Source organism: Miscanthus floridulus, chromosome 4, assembly GCF_019320115.1.
Source record: "Miscanthus floridulus cultivar M001 chromosome 4, ASM1932011v1, whole genome shotgun sequence".
In the NCBI taxonomy this organism is placed as follows: Eukaryota; Viridiplantae; Streptophyta; class Magnoliopsida; order Poales; family Poaceae; genus Miscanthus; species Miscanthus floridulus.
The window spans coordinates 96,894,374-96,913,003 of record NC_089583.1 but is presented as its reverse complement, the minus strand read 5'-3'; the positions used below and the strand labels follow the sequence as shown (position 1 = coordinate 96,913,003).

The following is an 18,630-nucleotide window of genomic DNA, read 5'->3' as shown; positions in this document are numbered from 1 at the left end:
TGCACCTCCTCGACCCAGGGAACGGCTGCCGGTACGACGCGTCGGCTCAGACGTTCCATGGCAGCGGGAGGTAGGACAACGTGTCAAGGGCGCGAGATTGATGCGGGATAGGGACCAGGGGTGAACAGGCAGACATGGACGCAGGATCTGGCCTAGGCTCAGAATCCCCAGCATTTCAGTCCTTCCAGCCGAATAAGCAATGCCACTTCCATCACCGCGACTATGCAGAGTAGACCATAGAACAGAAACAGTGTGAACATGGGGTTGAACAAAAATGCTGAACAGTTGTATAATCGCAATGGAAATGGAAGCATTATTGTCAAGGATCCTATCATATGGTTCATTTACAAACGCTGGGAAAACTTACACGAGCACAACTCTACAAACACCACCAACACCTTGAGCTTTCCCTGCGCCAACACTATGGATGATTACAGATGTAGTACAAGTTCAGCGATAATCCCACCAAATTTAGACAATTACAAAGTTCAACTCTGAAAAAAAAATTATATGTAATAACGCTACATGGTCAGTGAATCAGGAAGTGAAGTTGGAGCTCCCAGAATCTTGCCGCCAACATCAGGAAAGCATTCTTGGTCTGGCAGTGGGCTGATCTTACCATCAGCCTCCACCTTAACTGGGTACTTGAGGAGGTGTCCTTGTAATGTACTCATTTCTTCGGCTGTAAACCTTTGCCAGTTCTTTACAGCTATTTGATTCACAAACCTTACGCACTCCAAACTCGAAGGATCCTTGAAGCGATCATCAACCGTTCCAAGGTGCTCTGCCCACAGAGACGTTCTGTACCCATATACCTGGAGGGAAAATGATGTGTAGGCAAAGCTAGCTTAGAAGTGGTAGCATTATTTGTAAATATTGGGTTGTACAGAATCACATAGGGGGCAAAATAAGTTACTAGCCATTAACAAAACTGCAGTAAGCAAATTTGGTAGAAAGAAGAGAACCTGGCCGTGAGGATGTCCGTTCTTTGTAGACCATGCATAATGAGGCTGGTATGCACCCATTGCAATTTCAGTATCTCTAGAACCAGCCAGGGATCTCTGGTTGATGTTTGCTGAACCCAGAATGACATATTCATCATCCACAATCATCCCTTTTGCGTGAACATAGATCATGAACCGTCGATATTTTGTAGCTAAGCCCTGCAGATTTTAAAACCAGAAGAAATATTAAATGAATGTGACTGCTTAGTAAATTATTAACAAGAAAATGAATGGAGCTAGGCTCAAGGCAACATGGCATGTCTACTGCTTCTTCAAAGTAGAATGACAAGAGCATAGTATCATATGAAAGATAATTGCATGGGAAAACAATAGTTTGATTAGGGCTGTGGAACACAGGTGCATATATAGGCAAGGATGACCTAGGGTTGGTTTATAGAAGTATAATAGTATCCTTGCCTATCATAACTAACAATTTTTTTTTTGAAAACCTATCATCACTAACAATCAATCTAGATAAACCCCAGTGGCTCAAGGCCCACCCCAGTTCAGCTAAAAAAACAGATGGCCCTAAGGCCTAGCCAAATTATATGTCTAACATCACATATTAAATACAGTAAATAGGGAAAAAATTTGTATAGAACTGACAAGAGATTTCATTGGCCCTCCTGGCTTCCTAAATTACAACAGAGCCAAAGCCAGAGTCAATGCAAAATGTAAACCAAGACAACACACAAAAAATAATACTACAACAAGAAGATCAACAAGCTAGAGCCTAAATTAACATCAGTAATCTAAATCAACTTAAGCAATATAGTATGTGATGCAAGCCAAAAAAAATTACTGATGCAACCATTCTAGCCAAAGACTCCATTTAGCCCAACAGCTTACTGCAAGGCATTCTTTCCATGCCAATGTATCAGCATCCCGGAAACCTCTCCTTATGAACTTATATACCATTTTCTTAAGATCTAAAGACTAATAGAATTAGTATGTACATGAGAGTTGAGTAGACGATAGAAGCATGGCAAGCAGTTAGATAAGTTTTAGTAGCAAGTAACCTAGACACTTTTTCTTTAAAAGAATAAGGGAAAAAATGCAACAACAGATTACCGCTGCACTTTTATCTGTAGATTTCTCTGAATCTGGACTGCCATTAGATGGTGGTTCTTCCCGATTTCCCAGACAAAAGAAGTTCAAGTAATCTTCAGGGTGCATATCCTTATTGTCCATTGCCTTGAGCTCATCCGCAATTATTCTATACATCATCTCCATTGTCTGGGCCTGTACCATGAAGATAAATCATGAACAGAGTTACTAAATCCCAATTTCTATGGCATTGTGTGATACTTTCTTTCAAAATAAGGTTAAAAACTTATTTTAACCTTTAAGGAAGCGCTAGCATACATTACAAATGTGACAATAAGCCTAAAGCTATTCTGAAAAAGTACAATGTTTGCGCTTTAAGTAGAGAATAGATTTTGATGAATCACAAGCAAAGATCCACCCCACCCACCCCACCCCCTTTTTTCTCCCCAGTGTAATACACCCAAGTATGAACTTATGTTGACCACTGTGAAATTTAATATACTGTATCCTCAAGGTTAGAAAGCTAAGATGATACAGTCACATACTCACATATATAATCCTCAAAATTCCACTTAACTAGTACTTGCCTTACAACACAGAACATGGAATGTTTGCAGAGAGAAAGATCTCAGAAGACCTCACAATCGGTTAAATTGTTTTGCCAACTTGTGACCATCAATAAAGGAATTCACCTGAAAGAAAAGGATTTCTTGCACAGATGCTGCAGTAGGGACTCCTTCAGGCCACATTGGTATCACTACATACACTGTAAAGCGTTCTCCCGCTCTAATCTTACTTGCAATTTTGAGGGCCAGTTCTATTGGTATCAGATTATCAGCACCTGCCACATATTATCATGTAGCCATTAAACATTAACAGTTAAGTCAAGCAACAGCAGTACAGCACTATATAAGGAACAAAGAGAATGTAACCTGCCTAAAAACCTGAAAAAAATTGTAAGATCTACCTACATTCTGTCTGTCGTTCTCCCATTTTTTGCAATAGAAAAATATACATATATACTCCTTCAGTTCCAAATTGTAAGTTGTTCTGGCTTTTTTAGGTACATAGTTTTTGCTACATATCTAGATATACATTATATATAGATACATAGTAAAAGATATACAATTTGGAGCAGAGGGAGTATATATATAGCAACGACTTACAATTTGGAACAGAGGGAGTAATATATATAGCTACCGTATAACTACGGGTCAAGGAAAAGCAGAAGAAATGAAAACAAAAAAAAAAAGTTAAAACCTGAATTCACATATGATGGCCAAGCATATGAAGAACCAAGAAAGTACTGGTTCTCAATATAAATGAAATGTTGTGCAGATCTGATTGCTCGGACATATGCAGTGTGGATGCTCTTATCAATTACCAGGTTCTTTCGGCACACAAGATTCTGCAGAAATAATTTGAATAGTTAGTACCCACTGCAGTTTTCAAATAGTATATTCTCCGTCATCGTTACAAAAATCAGAAAATAGAAATGTTGACTAACCAGCTTTGAAGCTTCTTTGCAGTCACTAGGAAATCCTTTTAGGGAACCAGAGTCAATTGACCGGAATACCTGCAGAGTCAAAATACATTAACGACACCAGAAAATTTCAAGATTATTTTGACAGAAGTAGAACTTAACAGGCAGCACGCCAACCTGAACATGCCAATTTTCATGATCTTCTTCTTTTGAAACCCACAAACTAGGATGATCATTTGGAACATTGCGCGAAGGGCTTAGAATCCATGAGATACGCTCCAGCTTAATTAAAGCATCATCTTTCCAATGAGATACTCTTCTAAACCGGTCATGCCATTTTGTTGCCTTCCGCCACCTTTGCTCAAAATTTGTCAAGACATCATAGGCAGCAGGGCCATCAATCCTGCAATGTAAATCATGCCATGGTTGCCTGGGTCCCTTTGCACCTGCCTGCATCAGGTGAATACATAGGATTCTAAGAACATCAAAATCTGGATGCATGTAATGTATTACTGTACATGAAAAAAAATCAAACTTTCTGCCAAAGCAAATTACTTAGAACATGCTAGCACAAAAGAGCTCACCGAAAATGTAGGGTTATGGTAATCATTTTGGAATACTGTGTCAAGATCTTTGAAAAGCCTGTGTTCAGGTGTGTCATAGCGGCCATCACAAAGATCTAGGCCCCCAATGAAAGCTGTAATTTTCCGCTTGTTTCCCCTGGCTTGTGTATCAACCAGCACACACTTTTGATGGTGTGTAAACAAAGTCCCAACAACCTGCCAGCTACAAATTTAATGTCATCGACTGCAACAAAAATATTCAACTATTTAGCGCAAAATATAATAAAGCAAAAAACCACAAAATATGGTTCCTGTTTCAAACTCAAGATGATAGATGCCCCCTGATACTATTTGAAACACAAAATATGATTGCAATCCTACTCTCCCTTTTAGGTGACCCCCACGGCCCACTCCTACCCCTAAAAAATGGCACCTGTGCCGGTACAGACTACCAACAGGTACATAGGTTTACACAAAGAAGGTCGGAAGAGAGAGATTTTCACAGAATTGTCTAGCCATGATTGCGCCACTATTAAGAATTTCATTTGCATGATGGAAAATCATAGCATAATCTTTTTTTTAAATCCTTTCCCATAACACCACATTAAACTGTATCTTTCGTATAACATGGCGACCTGTTTAAGAAACTTTTCTGTTCCTCTGCAGATATACCCAGTACCAATACTGTTGTGCAAATTTTCAATCAAAGAAGAGATGGTGTGATGTTTCTTCATTAACTTATGAGCAACATGATATAGGTAAAATTGTTTTTTTTTAAGGGCGGGCGTGCAAGCGGTAGAGTCTTACCGCCTGTGACCGGAAGGTCCCGGATTCGAGTCGCGGTCTCCTCGCATTGCACAAGCAAGGGTAAGGCTTACCACTGACACCCTTCCCCAGACCCTACACAGAGCGGGAGCTCTCTGCACTGGGTACCAGTTCATGCTCATTGAAGAGCCAGTGCACTGGGTACACAGAGCTCTCTGCACTGGGTACACAGAGCGGGAGCTGGTGGTTGACTTTGGCCCATAAAGAGCCAGTGCATGCTCATTGAAGAGTATGCCTCAGCCTCACTACGCCAAAGTATATCCATTTGTCATTCCCTTGTCCTGGTACCAGTTCAAGAATCACATTAAGTAGCTACAATTGCTTAAATGCCATCTCTCAGAGATTAACAATTACGAGGTCTGATTTCTTGAAAGAAGCCAGCTGAGAAAATTCATATTGCATGTGTTTTCCATCCTAAATGCTGACTGAAGATATACAGTTGCACCATCTCCAATCATGCACTATGCAATTCCTTTGTCAAGATCCGACATTAGTTTACCAGAAAGATCCGACATTAGTTTACCAGGCAACCAGCTTGTCTTGGTGATAGACCAGTGGCAGTTCAGGTTTAGGTTTTAGGTTTAGAGCATGTTTTTGTGCAGATAGCATATGGGATCTATCATCATGCAAATAGTGTATATCTGACTTCAGCATTTGATAGTCCTTAAGGGCACAAACAGGGGCGTATCCAGCGGTATGTCCGGGTATGGTCCGGCATACCCTAAGAAAGTTCCTTCGTCTAGTTCAGTCCAGTGCCAGTAGTAGTACCCACACTTTCTGTCTCTGACTCTAGCTCGCGTGCTCTCTCCTCTCGCTGTCGTTATGGATAGATGGATGGATGATGTGACGTTAAATAATGGAAACAGCACGGATGTCACCTACAGACTGCCTAGCTAATCTAATCCCCTAGCAAAAGCATCACATGACGACAGGAGTAGCTAGCATCGCACTAGCTCAGCACTACATCTACGCTAGTACGTCTACCACTAGTAACCTAACCTATTTTTTATTTGGTAATACACCAATTTATCCTCAAAATTAGTTCAATTGTTGTAAATTTATTTGGTGTCTATGTTTTTTATACATATTTCCAACTATTAGCATGGTATTTGAACTTTTTCTATTGGAACTTCTTTGTCGAATTTAAGACTTATTTTGTTATTTTGTACTTAAATTTCGAGTTGCAGGGCAAATTTAACGAGTGTTCACCGAATTACTAAATTACTAAATGGATTTTACCGAATCATATATGGAAACTTTAGTGCGGCATACCCCACGAAAAAAATCATAGATCCACCACTGGGAACAAAGGGTGGTCTGGTGGCGAATTTGGTGGTCATCCAGTGCTGACCCACCTTGATCGCAAAACAGCTAAGTAGTGGCAACAAAAAGAAGTGCAACTTTGGATAGCTGAAAAATGTTGCAATGAGTGGCAAGAAGAATTCGGTGGTCATCCAGTGGTGGATCCAGCATGGGGGCTGAACCCCACTACCCCCATCGGCTGACTCTGGATCAGCCACTAATCTGAACATTCATATTAGTCAGTACTATTTTTTGCAATATATGAGTTCACTAAGGGAAAATGTATCTCCAACGTAAGTTTCACAATGATATCCGTTGGTGGCGTTTGGATACAGGGATATAGGGGGTGGGATAGGGAAAGAGAAATGGATGAACGGCTAGGATTAAATGAGACGTAAAGAATGGATGATTAGGATATAATTTTCTCTATCCCATTCCTTATCCCTATCCCTATCCAAACGAGCCGTAGATGTAACCCATACAAAGAAAGTGAACCATAAATTCCTGCCCAAAACTTGCCTGCTGTTTGAAAATGCTCAGCTTATTGCTAGCATATCGAGGAGACAGAACACAGATGACTGAGGAATGTTTGAAAAACTTCCGAGTTTCTTCATCATGAGTTGCCATAACTCCACCCTGCAAAAGCACAAGAAGGTTTCTTACAGATACTACCACAGGGAAATATTTGCAAAAGGAAGGAACAGCATGTTTCAATAGATTCAGAAAGCACATATTAAATTTGCATTTGTCTAAGATGCATGGTCATGGTTTAAGGCAAACTGAGAACGGGGTCCACGGATTTAACAGAGTGTTTTTCACATTCTGTTACCAACTTGAAACTGGCAATTCTTTGTGATTAACGTTTTGAACTTGGCCCAATGTATAGGTTGACTCAAGTCCACTATGCCACAGTAAACTCATATATACATGGACCAGCATCCACGGATTCCTTGCCATTATTAAGTCTGACTGCTGACAACTCGACATGCGAAGAACTTGTCATGGGAGGTAAAAGAAAACAAGATTATAGAACCTCACCGTCTTGATGAAGAACTTGTCATGCGAAGTCTTATCATCCCACACAAGCAGGCACACTCTAACACCCTCCTGCGACTTGAACTTGAGCAGCTCGCCAAGCGTAAGATCGCCACCCTCGGGCAATGGCCGCGACGGCGATGGTTCGCGCACAAGCCGCACCTTATCGTACACCGACCACCCGACGATATATATCATGTGGTGCGCCTCTAGGATGGCGTGGCAGATGTCCTCCCAGCACGCGTTGTGCTGGAACGTCTTGCCGTTGTCGAGCTCAATCTCTGGCAGGTCCCCTTCCCTGACGTGCGCGTCCTGGTACAGCGTGACTTGGCCGCCGTGGCGGAGCGGGAAGTAGGAGTCCTCGATGCCCCTGTGGTCAGGGTCGCCGGGGATGCCGTGGCGGTAGGCCGGGTTGTCGGCGATGGGTTGGAACTTGAAGCGGAGGCGCAGCGCGGTGTCGGGTTTGTACGGCTTGCCGTTGGTGCCTATGACGGGGAACCAGTCCTCGACCTCGTCGCCCGACACCACGCGCTCGGCGGGGACGGTGACGGTGCCGATGACCTGCGCGCCGAAGGTGTCGTTGTCCTTGACCTGGAACTCGAGCTCGGCGGCGCGGTGCGCGAGCGGCACGGCGAAGCGCTCCTCCCAGACGGGGTCCTGGGAGTTGGGGATGACGGCGGTGCGCGCCACGACGGCGCCGGAGACGGACAGCGTGACGTAGGGGTCGCTGGTGATGATCTTCCGGTGGTGGTGTTGGCGGCCGCGGCCGCCTCCGCCTCCGGGGCCGCGCGCGGCGGCGGTCGGGTGCTTGGGCCCGCAGGAGGTGGGCGGGCGGCACGCTGCGAGGCAGCGGCGTACATGCTCGGAGAACATGTCCATGTTGGGCAGCAGGCGCGCCTCGAGGATCCAGAGGTCGAGGTCGCCGTGCAGGAGGACGGGCTTCGCCGGAGACTCGCCGCCGGCCTGCGACGCCATCGCCGGCGACGGAGCCTCGCGGTCGAGGCCGGGGCCGGGCAGGGGAGAGGCGGCGGCGAGCGTCTAGGCAAACCAGCCAGAGCCCTCCAATCCTAGAGCGCCCTGATATACCACAGCACCCTCCGCGGCGGGGATTCCGGTGGGCGCGGCACGGCAGCCTCGGCTCGGCTCAGCCTTGGCGAGTTGGCGGTCGGAAATGGCAAAGCGGGGTGGAGGAGGCGGCGAGGCGGGGGTTCGGCTGGCTGGATCTCGAGATTTGGCAATTTAGCTCGAAATAGTATGCGATTTTTAGTTGCGTTTATTATATCAGAGTGAGTTTTTTTAACTCCCTCGGTGTAGCGGTGTGATTTCCTCTGATCCGGAGTGGTGACCTGTAAAAAAAAACGCAAGAAAAATGGTGGGGGTGCATGGGTCGCGGCGCAACGCCACGGTCACCTCTGTACGGTTACCCGTGGCCCCTTCGTGGATCGTCGTGACGTTGAAGCGGACGAAAACCAGAAGCCCACGCTGCTTGGTCCGCCACGATTGTGCGGTGTGGGCGGCGGGCACGTCGCGGTCGTGGGGAAGCGGAGAGGAGAGATCACAGATCAAGGAGAGGTCAAACGGTGCGTGCCTGCGTGTGCGTCAGCCAGAGCCAGGTGTCATGCGCTGGAAGTGGACGTGCGACGTGCCGCGCATGTCCGCTTGGCTTTGCTTCGGCAATCGGGACTCTGTGACTGTGTCGAGCTGCCAACAGCAACAGCGGCTGCGGCTGCAAAAGATTCACAGCGAACCGAACCGATGACATTTCGGCTGTAAAGTTTCGTGGCCTTTCTTCGTTCCAGAATCCAACCATCAACCGCTTCAGAGTTCGGAACGGGAGCAAAGGCCTCACCTCACGTGTATCTCAAGTTGTCGCTCCTTTTTACTTATCCGGCCACGATGTTTGGATTGGATGGGCTACCTTTTCCCCGACTTTTGCTCCCCGAGGCCCCATCTGTGAGTCGAGCTGATTGTGCCGTCAAAGAAGGCCAGGTTGAGTTCCACCGAATTCCCAAGTTTAACACTATAAAAAAGAAGATTCTTCATCACATCAAACTTACGGTATATGTATGACATACTAAATGTTGACGAAATTAAAAACTAATTACACAGTTTAGTTGTACTTTGCGAGACGAACGTTTTGAGCCTAATTAATCAACGATTGGACAATTATTACCAAATAAAAACAAAACGTCACTATACCAAATAAAAACAACGCTGACCGGTGACGTGGCAGGGTCTGTCGCGCCACCGATCTTGACGCGACAGTGACACTTCCTGATCGGTGGCGCAGCAGACCCGACTAAAAGGCCCACGACCATCCTAATTTTTTACTATTTGACATTTTTTTGGAAGAAAATTTACATTTAGCTCTTTCGAAGGCTTAAACCCATCTTTGAACTCTGAAAGTCGACGTCATAAGTACTGACGTCGAAGTAACACGTCTTGGTGCCACAGATTTTGACATCAAGGTGTCTGACCATGCACTAAAAAAAATCTTAGATGGCATTGACGTGAGCTGCTACCTCAACGCCCGAACACGTGACGTCGAAATCGACGCTACAGATCTTAGCGTCGAGGGCTCCCATGTTGACGCCGACCTCAGATGTACAGCGACCGATGTATTATCAAATCGAAGCCGGGACCAGTCGAGGCCGAGCCCTGCCCGGACTATCGGTGCTGCTCGACTGCGCACTTTGCGTTGGGAAAGAAAGAAAGAAAAAAAGGGAATCGGCACGAAAGAAAATCCAGCGCCCAAGATTTCTCATCACGATGCCTCTCGTGTCGCCACTGCGCACCTACACTAGAGCTAGGAGCACGTGCCGTCGACGGAGGCGATGAGCCGCAATCAGTCGTGGGCCCACACACCCACACACAAGGGACGAGACTGGGCAGGCATTTGCATGCTGCGAGACAGTGGAGATGGCGTGCATGCGAAGGTGCATGCACCTGGCGGTCGGGACCTCGTTCTTGCGGCCAGAGATGGTGGTGCTGTACTGGTCGCTAGCTGTCCTAGTTGTCATGTTCTCTGTACGTGACGTTGGGATATTAATTAAAAGGATTAAATATAAGTTAATTATAAAACTAATTATATAGATAGAGACTAATTTACTAGACGAATTTATTAAGCCTAATTAACTCGTCATTAGCATATATTTAGTGTAGCACCATATTGTTAAATCATTGACTAATTAGGTTTAAAAAATTTCGTCTTGCAAATTAGTCATAATCTATATAATTAGTTATTTTTTAGTTTATATTTAATACTCTATGCATGTGTTTAAATATCCGATAAAACAGAAACTAAAATTCGATCTCAGAAACTAAACAGGCCCATAGCCCATCCATTTCAACTTTTATGAGAAAAGCAAAACATGTAAAGGGTTACCCACGCAACTATTTTCATCTTATTCTATTAAGATCATGATTAAATTTAGAGAGTAAAGTTTATCACATGAAAGTGTTTAGTTAATAATAATAAAATAAATTACATAAATACTTAGTAATTTACCGGACAAATTTATTAAGCATAATTAATCTATTATTAGCACATGTTTATAGTAGCACCATATTATCAAATTATAAACCAATTAGATATAAAAATTCGTCTAGTACATTAATCATAATCTATATAATTAATTTTATAATTAATTTATATTTAATACTTCATAGATATATTTAAATATTAGACGGGACAACCGCTAAATTTAGGAGGACGAACAGACACCCGCTAGCCCATAGTCTGTGATGGACAGCGCAGCACAAACAGCTACAAGTAGGACAGTCCAGCAGGCTGTTTCACTTGCATGTGCGCATGTCTAGTCTCTTCTCCTTTCCCCATGACCAACATCAGATACAGTATGCATATGTCCCATCTATCAGCCGGTCTCGTCTAGAAATAAATGTCCGCTTTGGGTTAGTTAAATTTTTAAGTTTATTACATATTTAATAATTAGTCTAATAATACTTATTATTTATTATAAATATTAATAATTTTTATATATTAGTCAAAGTTTAGATCTGAATTTGCATTCATCAAAACTTGCTCTAATATTTTTTTATTCCAAAACTTGCTCTAATTTTAAATCATATATAGTCACCGCCGCTAACAAAGCTTTGACTACATCATACTGCTGTGCACGGCCAGTACAGCTAGCAACTAGCCTAGCTATAGGTATACTATATTTCCTGAAATGATGACACGTCAAACAAATCTACGGTATGATCATTTGGCTGAACTTTTTTTTTTTTTTTTTTTGTTATCGAAGTACTATTGACTAGTTTAATGTGAAAAAATTTTTTTATTTTGACTTAGAAATTTAAGATCGATTACGAGGGAATAATCTCAGCCTAGAGGACGATCCTTTCATCACAGTGAAACGAGTCACACCGATTCCAAGACGTTGGAAACCGGGTGAAACACGCCATCTTCATTGATCTCCCGAATCTGTGTGGCTGACCGCACGATGGTGCCCGTCCTCCTCCCCCGCGCCTCACGCGCTCTGCTACTCCTCCTGGAGTAGTGTAGTAGGCTAGCAGACAGCAGTGGATGGAGACAGCGTGTAACAACTTCTGATGTTTTGACTAATACTAAAATTTAATATGTTATTATATGTATTACAAAGCATTTATATAATATAAAGTTTTGAATGCATTCATTAAATAAGATTTATTTTATAATATTGTTATTTCATGTGATGTGTTTTAAAAATCCTAAATAAAGATTATGACCATAAGTAGGGATGAAAACGGTACGGATATTTTCCGACCGTATTCGAAACCGAATTCGTTTAGAGGAGTTGAGATCTGTCCGTATCCGAGTCCGGATATCCAACATCTGATACCGTATCCGTATCCGAATACTCAAATCACATATTTATGATGTCGATATCCAATCGTATCCTATCCGACATAGTTGACACTATCCGTATTTGAATCCGAATCCGGGCAGAAATATAAAAACAAATGTAATATCGGTGATATCCGTCTGTATCCGATCCGTTTTCATCCCTAACCACAAGGGTCAAATTTCATGTGATCATGTGACGCCATGTGTCATTTGACTCAAATAACCCTAATGGGCCATGTTACTGGTCAAAAATCAAAATCTAAGTAAAAGGAAGACAAATCAAATTTGAATTCAAATTCAAATCATAAAAGTCATTTTTGTCCCTTTTGTCTAATTCAAAATCCATGTGGAATTTGGGGTTGGGGCAAAAAGCAAAGTTGAAGATTATTTTATAAGGATCAACTTTGGTATTCAAAGTTTTTCAAGTTTATATATAAAGTTTGGAGTAATTTTGAAATGATTCAAATGCTCAAATGCATCCCAAATTCAAATTTCAAAATGGAGGCAGAATTTGAAAATATTCCTAGAAGCAAAGTTGTAGAGTTTGAAAAATTGAGCAACTTTTATTTTTGGAGATTTTCAACTTCTTTAGAAAATTTTGGAGTAATTTGAAAAATAGACGCAGTGGCAAATCTATAAATACTTCAAAAATCCAGATAACTACTGGCCGTCACCGCCTCACCGCCGGCGTCCTTCTCCGGTCTACCAGGCGCGCCTGCGACCGCCCTTGGCTTCGCGCTGGCGCAGGGAGCACCCTGCGTGTCGAGTCCGCGCGCTCCTGGCCAAGCTATAAGACCCAGACGACGTCGTCGGATTTTCTTCCTCCCCTCTGTTTTCCTGACGCCACCATCTCAACTCCGCGCGAGCCTCTCTCGTCTCCTCAGCGCAAGCAAGCCCTATCAAAGCCGTGTTCCAGTTCCGCCTGCTCCTTGCGCATTCGACCAAGCTATTGCTACCACCTAATTTCGTCGAGAGCTCGCGGTATACGTTCATCTTCCTCGCGGCCGGCGACATCAACGGAAGCTTGGATTCACCGTGGCTAGCCTCGTCCGGTGAGCCGTTGCCCTTGCTGGTTGGCTCTATGGATTCGTCTCGATGCTGTAGTGCTTATTCCACTATTGCCTATTTGTTCTGCCCACTGTAGTCATCGGAACGCTGTCGTCGACGAGGTCCGCTCCGCCGTGATCCCGGTCACCGTCGAAACGCGTCACCGTAGCTTCTCTGGTCTCGCCTGTTGCTTCAACACGATCGGGGTGAGCCACTGATGCTTTTTGTACTCTCTATTTCACCGTTACTGGCCTTGTTTCACCGGCGTAACACTGTCGTGCCACCGCGTCCGCCATGGTCGACGTTAGCTTCGTTCCATGTCGTAATCGATCTCCAAAGTGCCACTAATCGATGCGCCTAGCTCTTGTGAGCATGTTAGTGCTTTGGCCGTCGCAGTTAGACTCACCGACGGCGAATTAGCGCCGGTCAGCGCAGTCGTAGCCACAGTCAATGCCCGAGGTTGGGGATGACAGGTGGGGGCCGGCTGTCAGTGAGAGCAAGAGAGAGAATAGTGAGCTTTGTTTATTTTTTGATTTTGAATAGTGCTAAATCTTTGGAAATTTGTAGAAAAATAATCATAGCTCTAAAAATTCTGAAATTTTGTGTGTAGCTTCTGTACATGTTCTAGTATGATTTAAAATTTTGAAACTTGAAATTTGAATAAATTTTTAATGTTCAAATATTCAGTCCATTAATTGAAAAATGCAATTTCCATGATTTTTGTAGGTCACTGTATAATTCCAAAAATCTTGAAATTTGTTTTGGTACACTAATTTGTCATGAGGAATCTTGCATAAAATTTTCAGGTCATTTGGAACAAGTTCATTGTTAGGCTTAATTCCAAATTAATTCAAAAATAAATAAAGACAAACCCTAAGTGTTTGATTAGTGTTGGATCTTGTTTTGGTCATGTTTTGTGACTAGTAGGATTCCAAGATCCATTTGGTCAAGTCACATGTGTGGATCTTAATGGTAGGATTGCAAGTTGATTTTGTTGGCTTGCAACTATACCGCAAAATAAAGTCATTTGCGGGTGTTTTTACATTTCATGTAACGTGAAAGCATCATGTTTACATTATCATCATGTTAAAGCATATGTTATCATTTCGTGTAGAACCCGAGAACGAAATAATTCTAGTTGAGCAAGTTCTGGAAGAATCTCCGGTTATCACGGGATTTGATAATTGTGGTACTAATCCGGAACGTGAGATCGTCAACGAAGGTAAGCCCCAGTTTATGCATTAAGCCCTTACCTTGATTACTTTGAAAAGTTTATCACCTATGTTACTTATTGCATTAAGTTGTTTAATTCAAATGTTACCTACTTGATGCATTACCTACCTTGTTACTTGTTTACCATCCTTGAAGATGTTTTTATTTACAAAGGCGTAGAATGCTTAGTATGCTTTATAGTAGGCTTTCAAAGTAAAAGTTTTGATACAATCAAAGATGACATACTGGCCAAAGAAAGAAAGAAGGTTGAATGAACTAGATTCTAGTTGGGTGACTTATCTTGAATGTTGGGTAATGTTGCCGACTATGTCGCTTAAAGGCCACTCATTGTGGATCTTCTGAACGAGACACTTTGTAGTACTAGTCACATACTCCGGTAAGCCTACTTCGGCTAATCCGATACTAAGATGAATGCCTGCGCACTGGGAGTGGAGAGATGACGGGAGTAGCATGTACCCTCATGGCTGGAATGTGGCCGGATTTGAGGTATGCTGTGCTCTCGGGTGGCGTGGAGATGGCTTAGCATAAGAGGATCCGGTAGTGAGGTTGATATATGCAAGATTAAGTTCTACATATGTCGTGTGATAAGGAATCCCCAGCTGGAACTTGAATCAATTTGAATTGCCAGTGCTCCATGGTTATGGAGACTCGATTCATTACAGAAGCAATGTAGTACTGGTGAATTACTAAAATATGAGAAAAGAATGGAATGAGAAGGAATGGAATACGAGAAATGTACATTTAGTTCGAGATAATGAACAAAAGGTACTTAGTGGTAAAACTTGAAAATAGAATGAAGAATAGTAAGCTTTTGGCAAAGTACTTTGAATATTGCTACATCCTTACCTTGCCCCAAACCCCTACATCTCTAAAGTCTTACATCCCGTTATGTCAGGTTAGTCTCGTTGAGTACCTTTGTACTCAGGGTTTGTTAACCCTTGTTGCAGGTGAGTCGCATGCGTAGGCTTGTTTTGGTCCCTGCTGCATGTCTGTGTTTGAAGTCAATGACGATGAGGAATGATGAATGGCCTTTGGACAAGGCACTAGTTTGTATGATAAATAAAGTTAATGTAATATTATCCCGCTACTATAGTTGTATGACACTTATGGTATTATAAGTTTGAAAACAACTGGTTTGTAACTATGTTATCTTAAGACTTCCGCTATCTTTTACTCTGGTATATATGTTTGAATAAAACTGTTGTAATCTGCAATGACTGTGATTGGGATCATGTTTGAAAAGAGAATCATGGATGATTCGGGTTTCTCGAGGACACCCGATAGACCTGTTGAGTTATTAGGAACTCGTGTACGCTATTCGAGGTCTATTAAGACAACGATAGGTGCACATGGGCCCGATTTCTTAGGAGGTTCTATCACAGCTGGTATCAGAGCAGTTTTCATCTAAGATCATTGTAGGTTACTTTGGAAAACCTTTAAAATGATTTGGATCAAAGAAAGTAAACTTAATATTTTAAAGTTTAAATTTCTTTCTTCTTACCTTTGATCTAGACTCAATCCTAACTTATTTGGAAAGTTTGTGGCGGATAATATGATTAGGTTTGTCCTATGTATTAAAAATCTAGTACTTATGATTATATTAATCTTTTGTACTTAGATTCGTAAGATTGATTCATGCATCATGCTTGAGCACCTTGCATTATAATTCCCCTTAATAGTGGTTGGGTAAGTAATGTCAATCCCATTCTTGCTAACCTCCTTTATCCTCAAGCTATTCTTATAGTCCTACCATAAATTCTACAAGCTATGGCAAAGACTAAGAAAACCGCACGCAAGTCCACCGGACCTCATGGAGTCCCGCGTCACCAATTGGCATCAAGAAATCACGAGCTTGGTGAAGGAAGTTCCAAGAACCTAGGAGAGGAAGGATCTTCAAGTAACCCCGCCAACGTCGAGAACCTTAACAAGGAGTTCAACACTCTTCGTCGAGCTCATGCCAAAGACCAAGAAGAGCTGACAGAAATGCAACAGGGTATCACCATGACCATGGAGCTACAGAATGAAGCCTGGACACGAGAAGATGCGGCCAATGAACGCATCAATGAGTTAGAGTTCTACGTAGAGGACCTAGAGATGGACAATGCCATTCTGCATGAGAATGTCCATATGCTATATGCTCAACTTCATCCTCCTCATGGGGATGGTGAAGTTACCGATAAAGAAATGATTGTAGATCCAGGAGAAGTCGAGAATGAGGAAGAGGAGGAGGATCCTGAGGAGTTAGTGTACTTCTCAGATGAAGATGAGGTTTCGTCTGATACGGGCACGGATGCCAAAGACTAAAAGCTTAGAGTAGTAGTAGTTCCTTTACTGCTTTCCTAAGAAAACCAGGGTTGTCTTGTGGGATACAAGACATATAATATAAATAAGAACCCTTTGTAGTATGAAACCTTTTAAATGCTTTTAATAAAGAATAATGTAAGTAAATGTGTTTCTCTAACAGATGCCTCGTCCAATCACCCGAACTGGTGCTAGTAGCTCGCATGATGATGATGAGTGCCCAAATCCTCTACCAATGCCCTCAACTATGGCAGATTCCATAGCCGCACTCATCAACGCAACGGCAGAGAATGCCAGACTGTTAAGGGAGTTGGCGTAGAACCAGTAGGCACCATACCCTCATCGTGGCCGTCATAATGGAAATGACGAGTCAACTTATATGGATTTTACTGACACACATCCGCCTGTATTCTCTAAGGCAGACGAACCTTTAGAAGCTGATGATTGGCTTAGGACAATAGAGCAAAAGTTCGAGCTGGTCTATTATGCTGAGGTTCAAAAACCAAGGTTTGTGGCACAGCAACTCCGAGGAGCTGCTGGTGCCTGGTGGGCAAATTTGGTAGCAGTACAGCTTGCTGGTCACCAAATCAACTGGAGGGAGTTCAAGGATGCCTTTAGGGCACATTATATTCCGGACGGTATGATGACCATGAAGTTGGAAGAGTTCTTGGCTCTTAAGCAAGGGGAGCACCCGGTGATGCATTATGTTGGGCGTTTCAACCACCTGTCGCAGTATGCTATTGAGTATGTGAATACTGATAGGAAAAAAAAGAATTATTTTCTTAGAGGCTTGAACACTAAACTTTAGACAATGATGGCAGCCTGTGGTAATGTAACTTACCATGAGACAATCAACATTACTATCGCTTCGAAAGAGAATTACCGCCGACACAAGGAGGCGAAGAAGAAGAAAATATTTGCTTCCGGATCATCAAGTGACAAGCGTCAGAAGATAGTATACCATCCTTAGAATCATGGCCGTACGCCATTCTGCCCACAACAAGGCCAAAGCAGGCAGCAAATCTTCATTCGCCCTGCAACTAATACGCCTTATACTCATCAAGCACCGCAGCAGCAGAACAATACAAATAATGCAAACCACAATGCTACTCCCTAGAATCACAATTTTCCATGCTATAATTGTGGTAAACCCGGGCATTTTTCCTGAGAATGTCCGTATCCTAGGAAGAACAATCCTGATGCACCCAAAGCCCCTGTTAATCAATCTCAGAATCAGTACAAGGGCAATGCTCAGAATAATCAGAAGGGTCAGGCTGAGAAAAAAATTGAAAGGGTATTCTATACTCAAGTGGAATCTATTCTAGAAGGAGAACCGGTTATGATGGGTATGTTTCCCATTGCTAAGCATCCTGCAATTACCTTATTTGATTCTGGTGCATCCCATACATTCATCAATCGTACATTTGTTGTGAAGCATGGGATAGCTATTGAGAAAATAAAAGAACCCTATCATATACAGTCGCCTGGGGGATGAATCTGTACAAGGGAGGTAGTTCAGCATGTACCTATTGATTTGGGAGGATATGAGTTCCCTACCAATATGCTGATATTAAAGGATCAAGATATAGATGTGATCCTTGGTATGAACTGGTTAACTCAACACGAGGCTATCATTGATGTCCTGCGTAGAATCATAAGGGTAAATGCACCTGACAGTAAAACCCAACTTCTCATCCAACTTCCCTTTCCTAAGAGTACAGTGGAAATAGTCTATGCAACTATTATTGAAGGAGCCGAGGAAATTTCAGTGGTATGTGAGTTTATGAATGTCTTTCCTGATGACCTGCCTGGTCTGCCACCAGATCGAGACGTAGAGTTCAGAATTGATCTGAAACCAGGGACAGCACCAGTGTCCAGAAGAGCATATAGGATGCCACCGAAAGAATTAGCAGAATTAAAAATGCAACTATAAGAGTTGTTAGA

General features: G+C 42.8%; 1 protein-coding gene across 1 annotated transcript; it reads right to left on the bottom strand.

Annotated features, from left to right (window-relative positions):
- Positions 1-295: 295 nt before the first annotated feature.
- LOC136550083 (phospholipase D delta-like) lies at positions 296-8,556 on the bottom strand. The gene is made up of 10 exons (XM_066541536.1): positions 7,263-8,556; positions 6,744-6,860; positions 4,119-4,313; positions 3,712-3,984; positions 3,559-3,627; positions 3,312-3,459; positions 2,744-2,892; positions 2,076-2,246; positions 966-1,163; positions 296-815 (listed from the first exon to the last, which is right to left on the bottom strand). Exons 1-10 carry the CDS (start codon positions 8,232-8,234, stop codon positions 522-524), a joined length of 2,586 nt encoding a protein of 861 aa, XP_066397633.1. The 5' UTR covers positions 8,235-8,556; the 3' UTR covers positions 296-521.
- Positions 8,557-18,630: the final 10,074 nt, after the last annotated feature.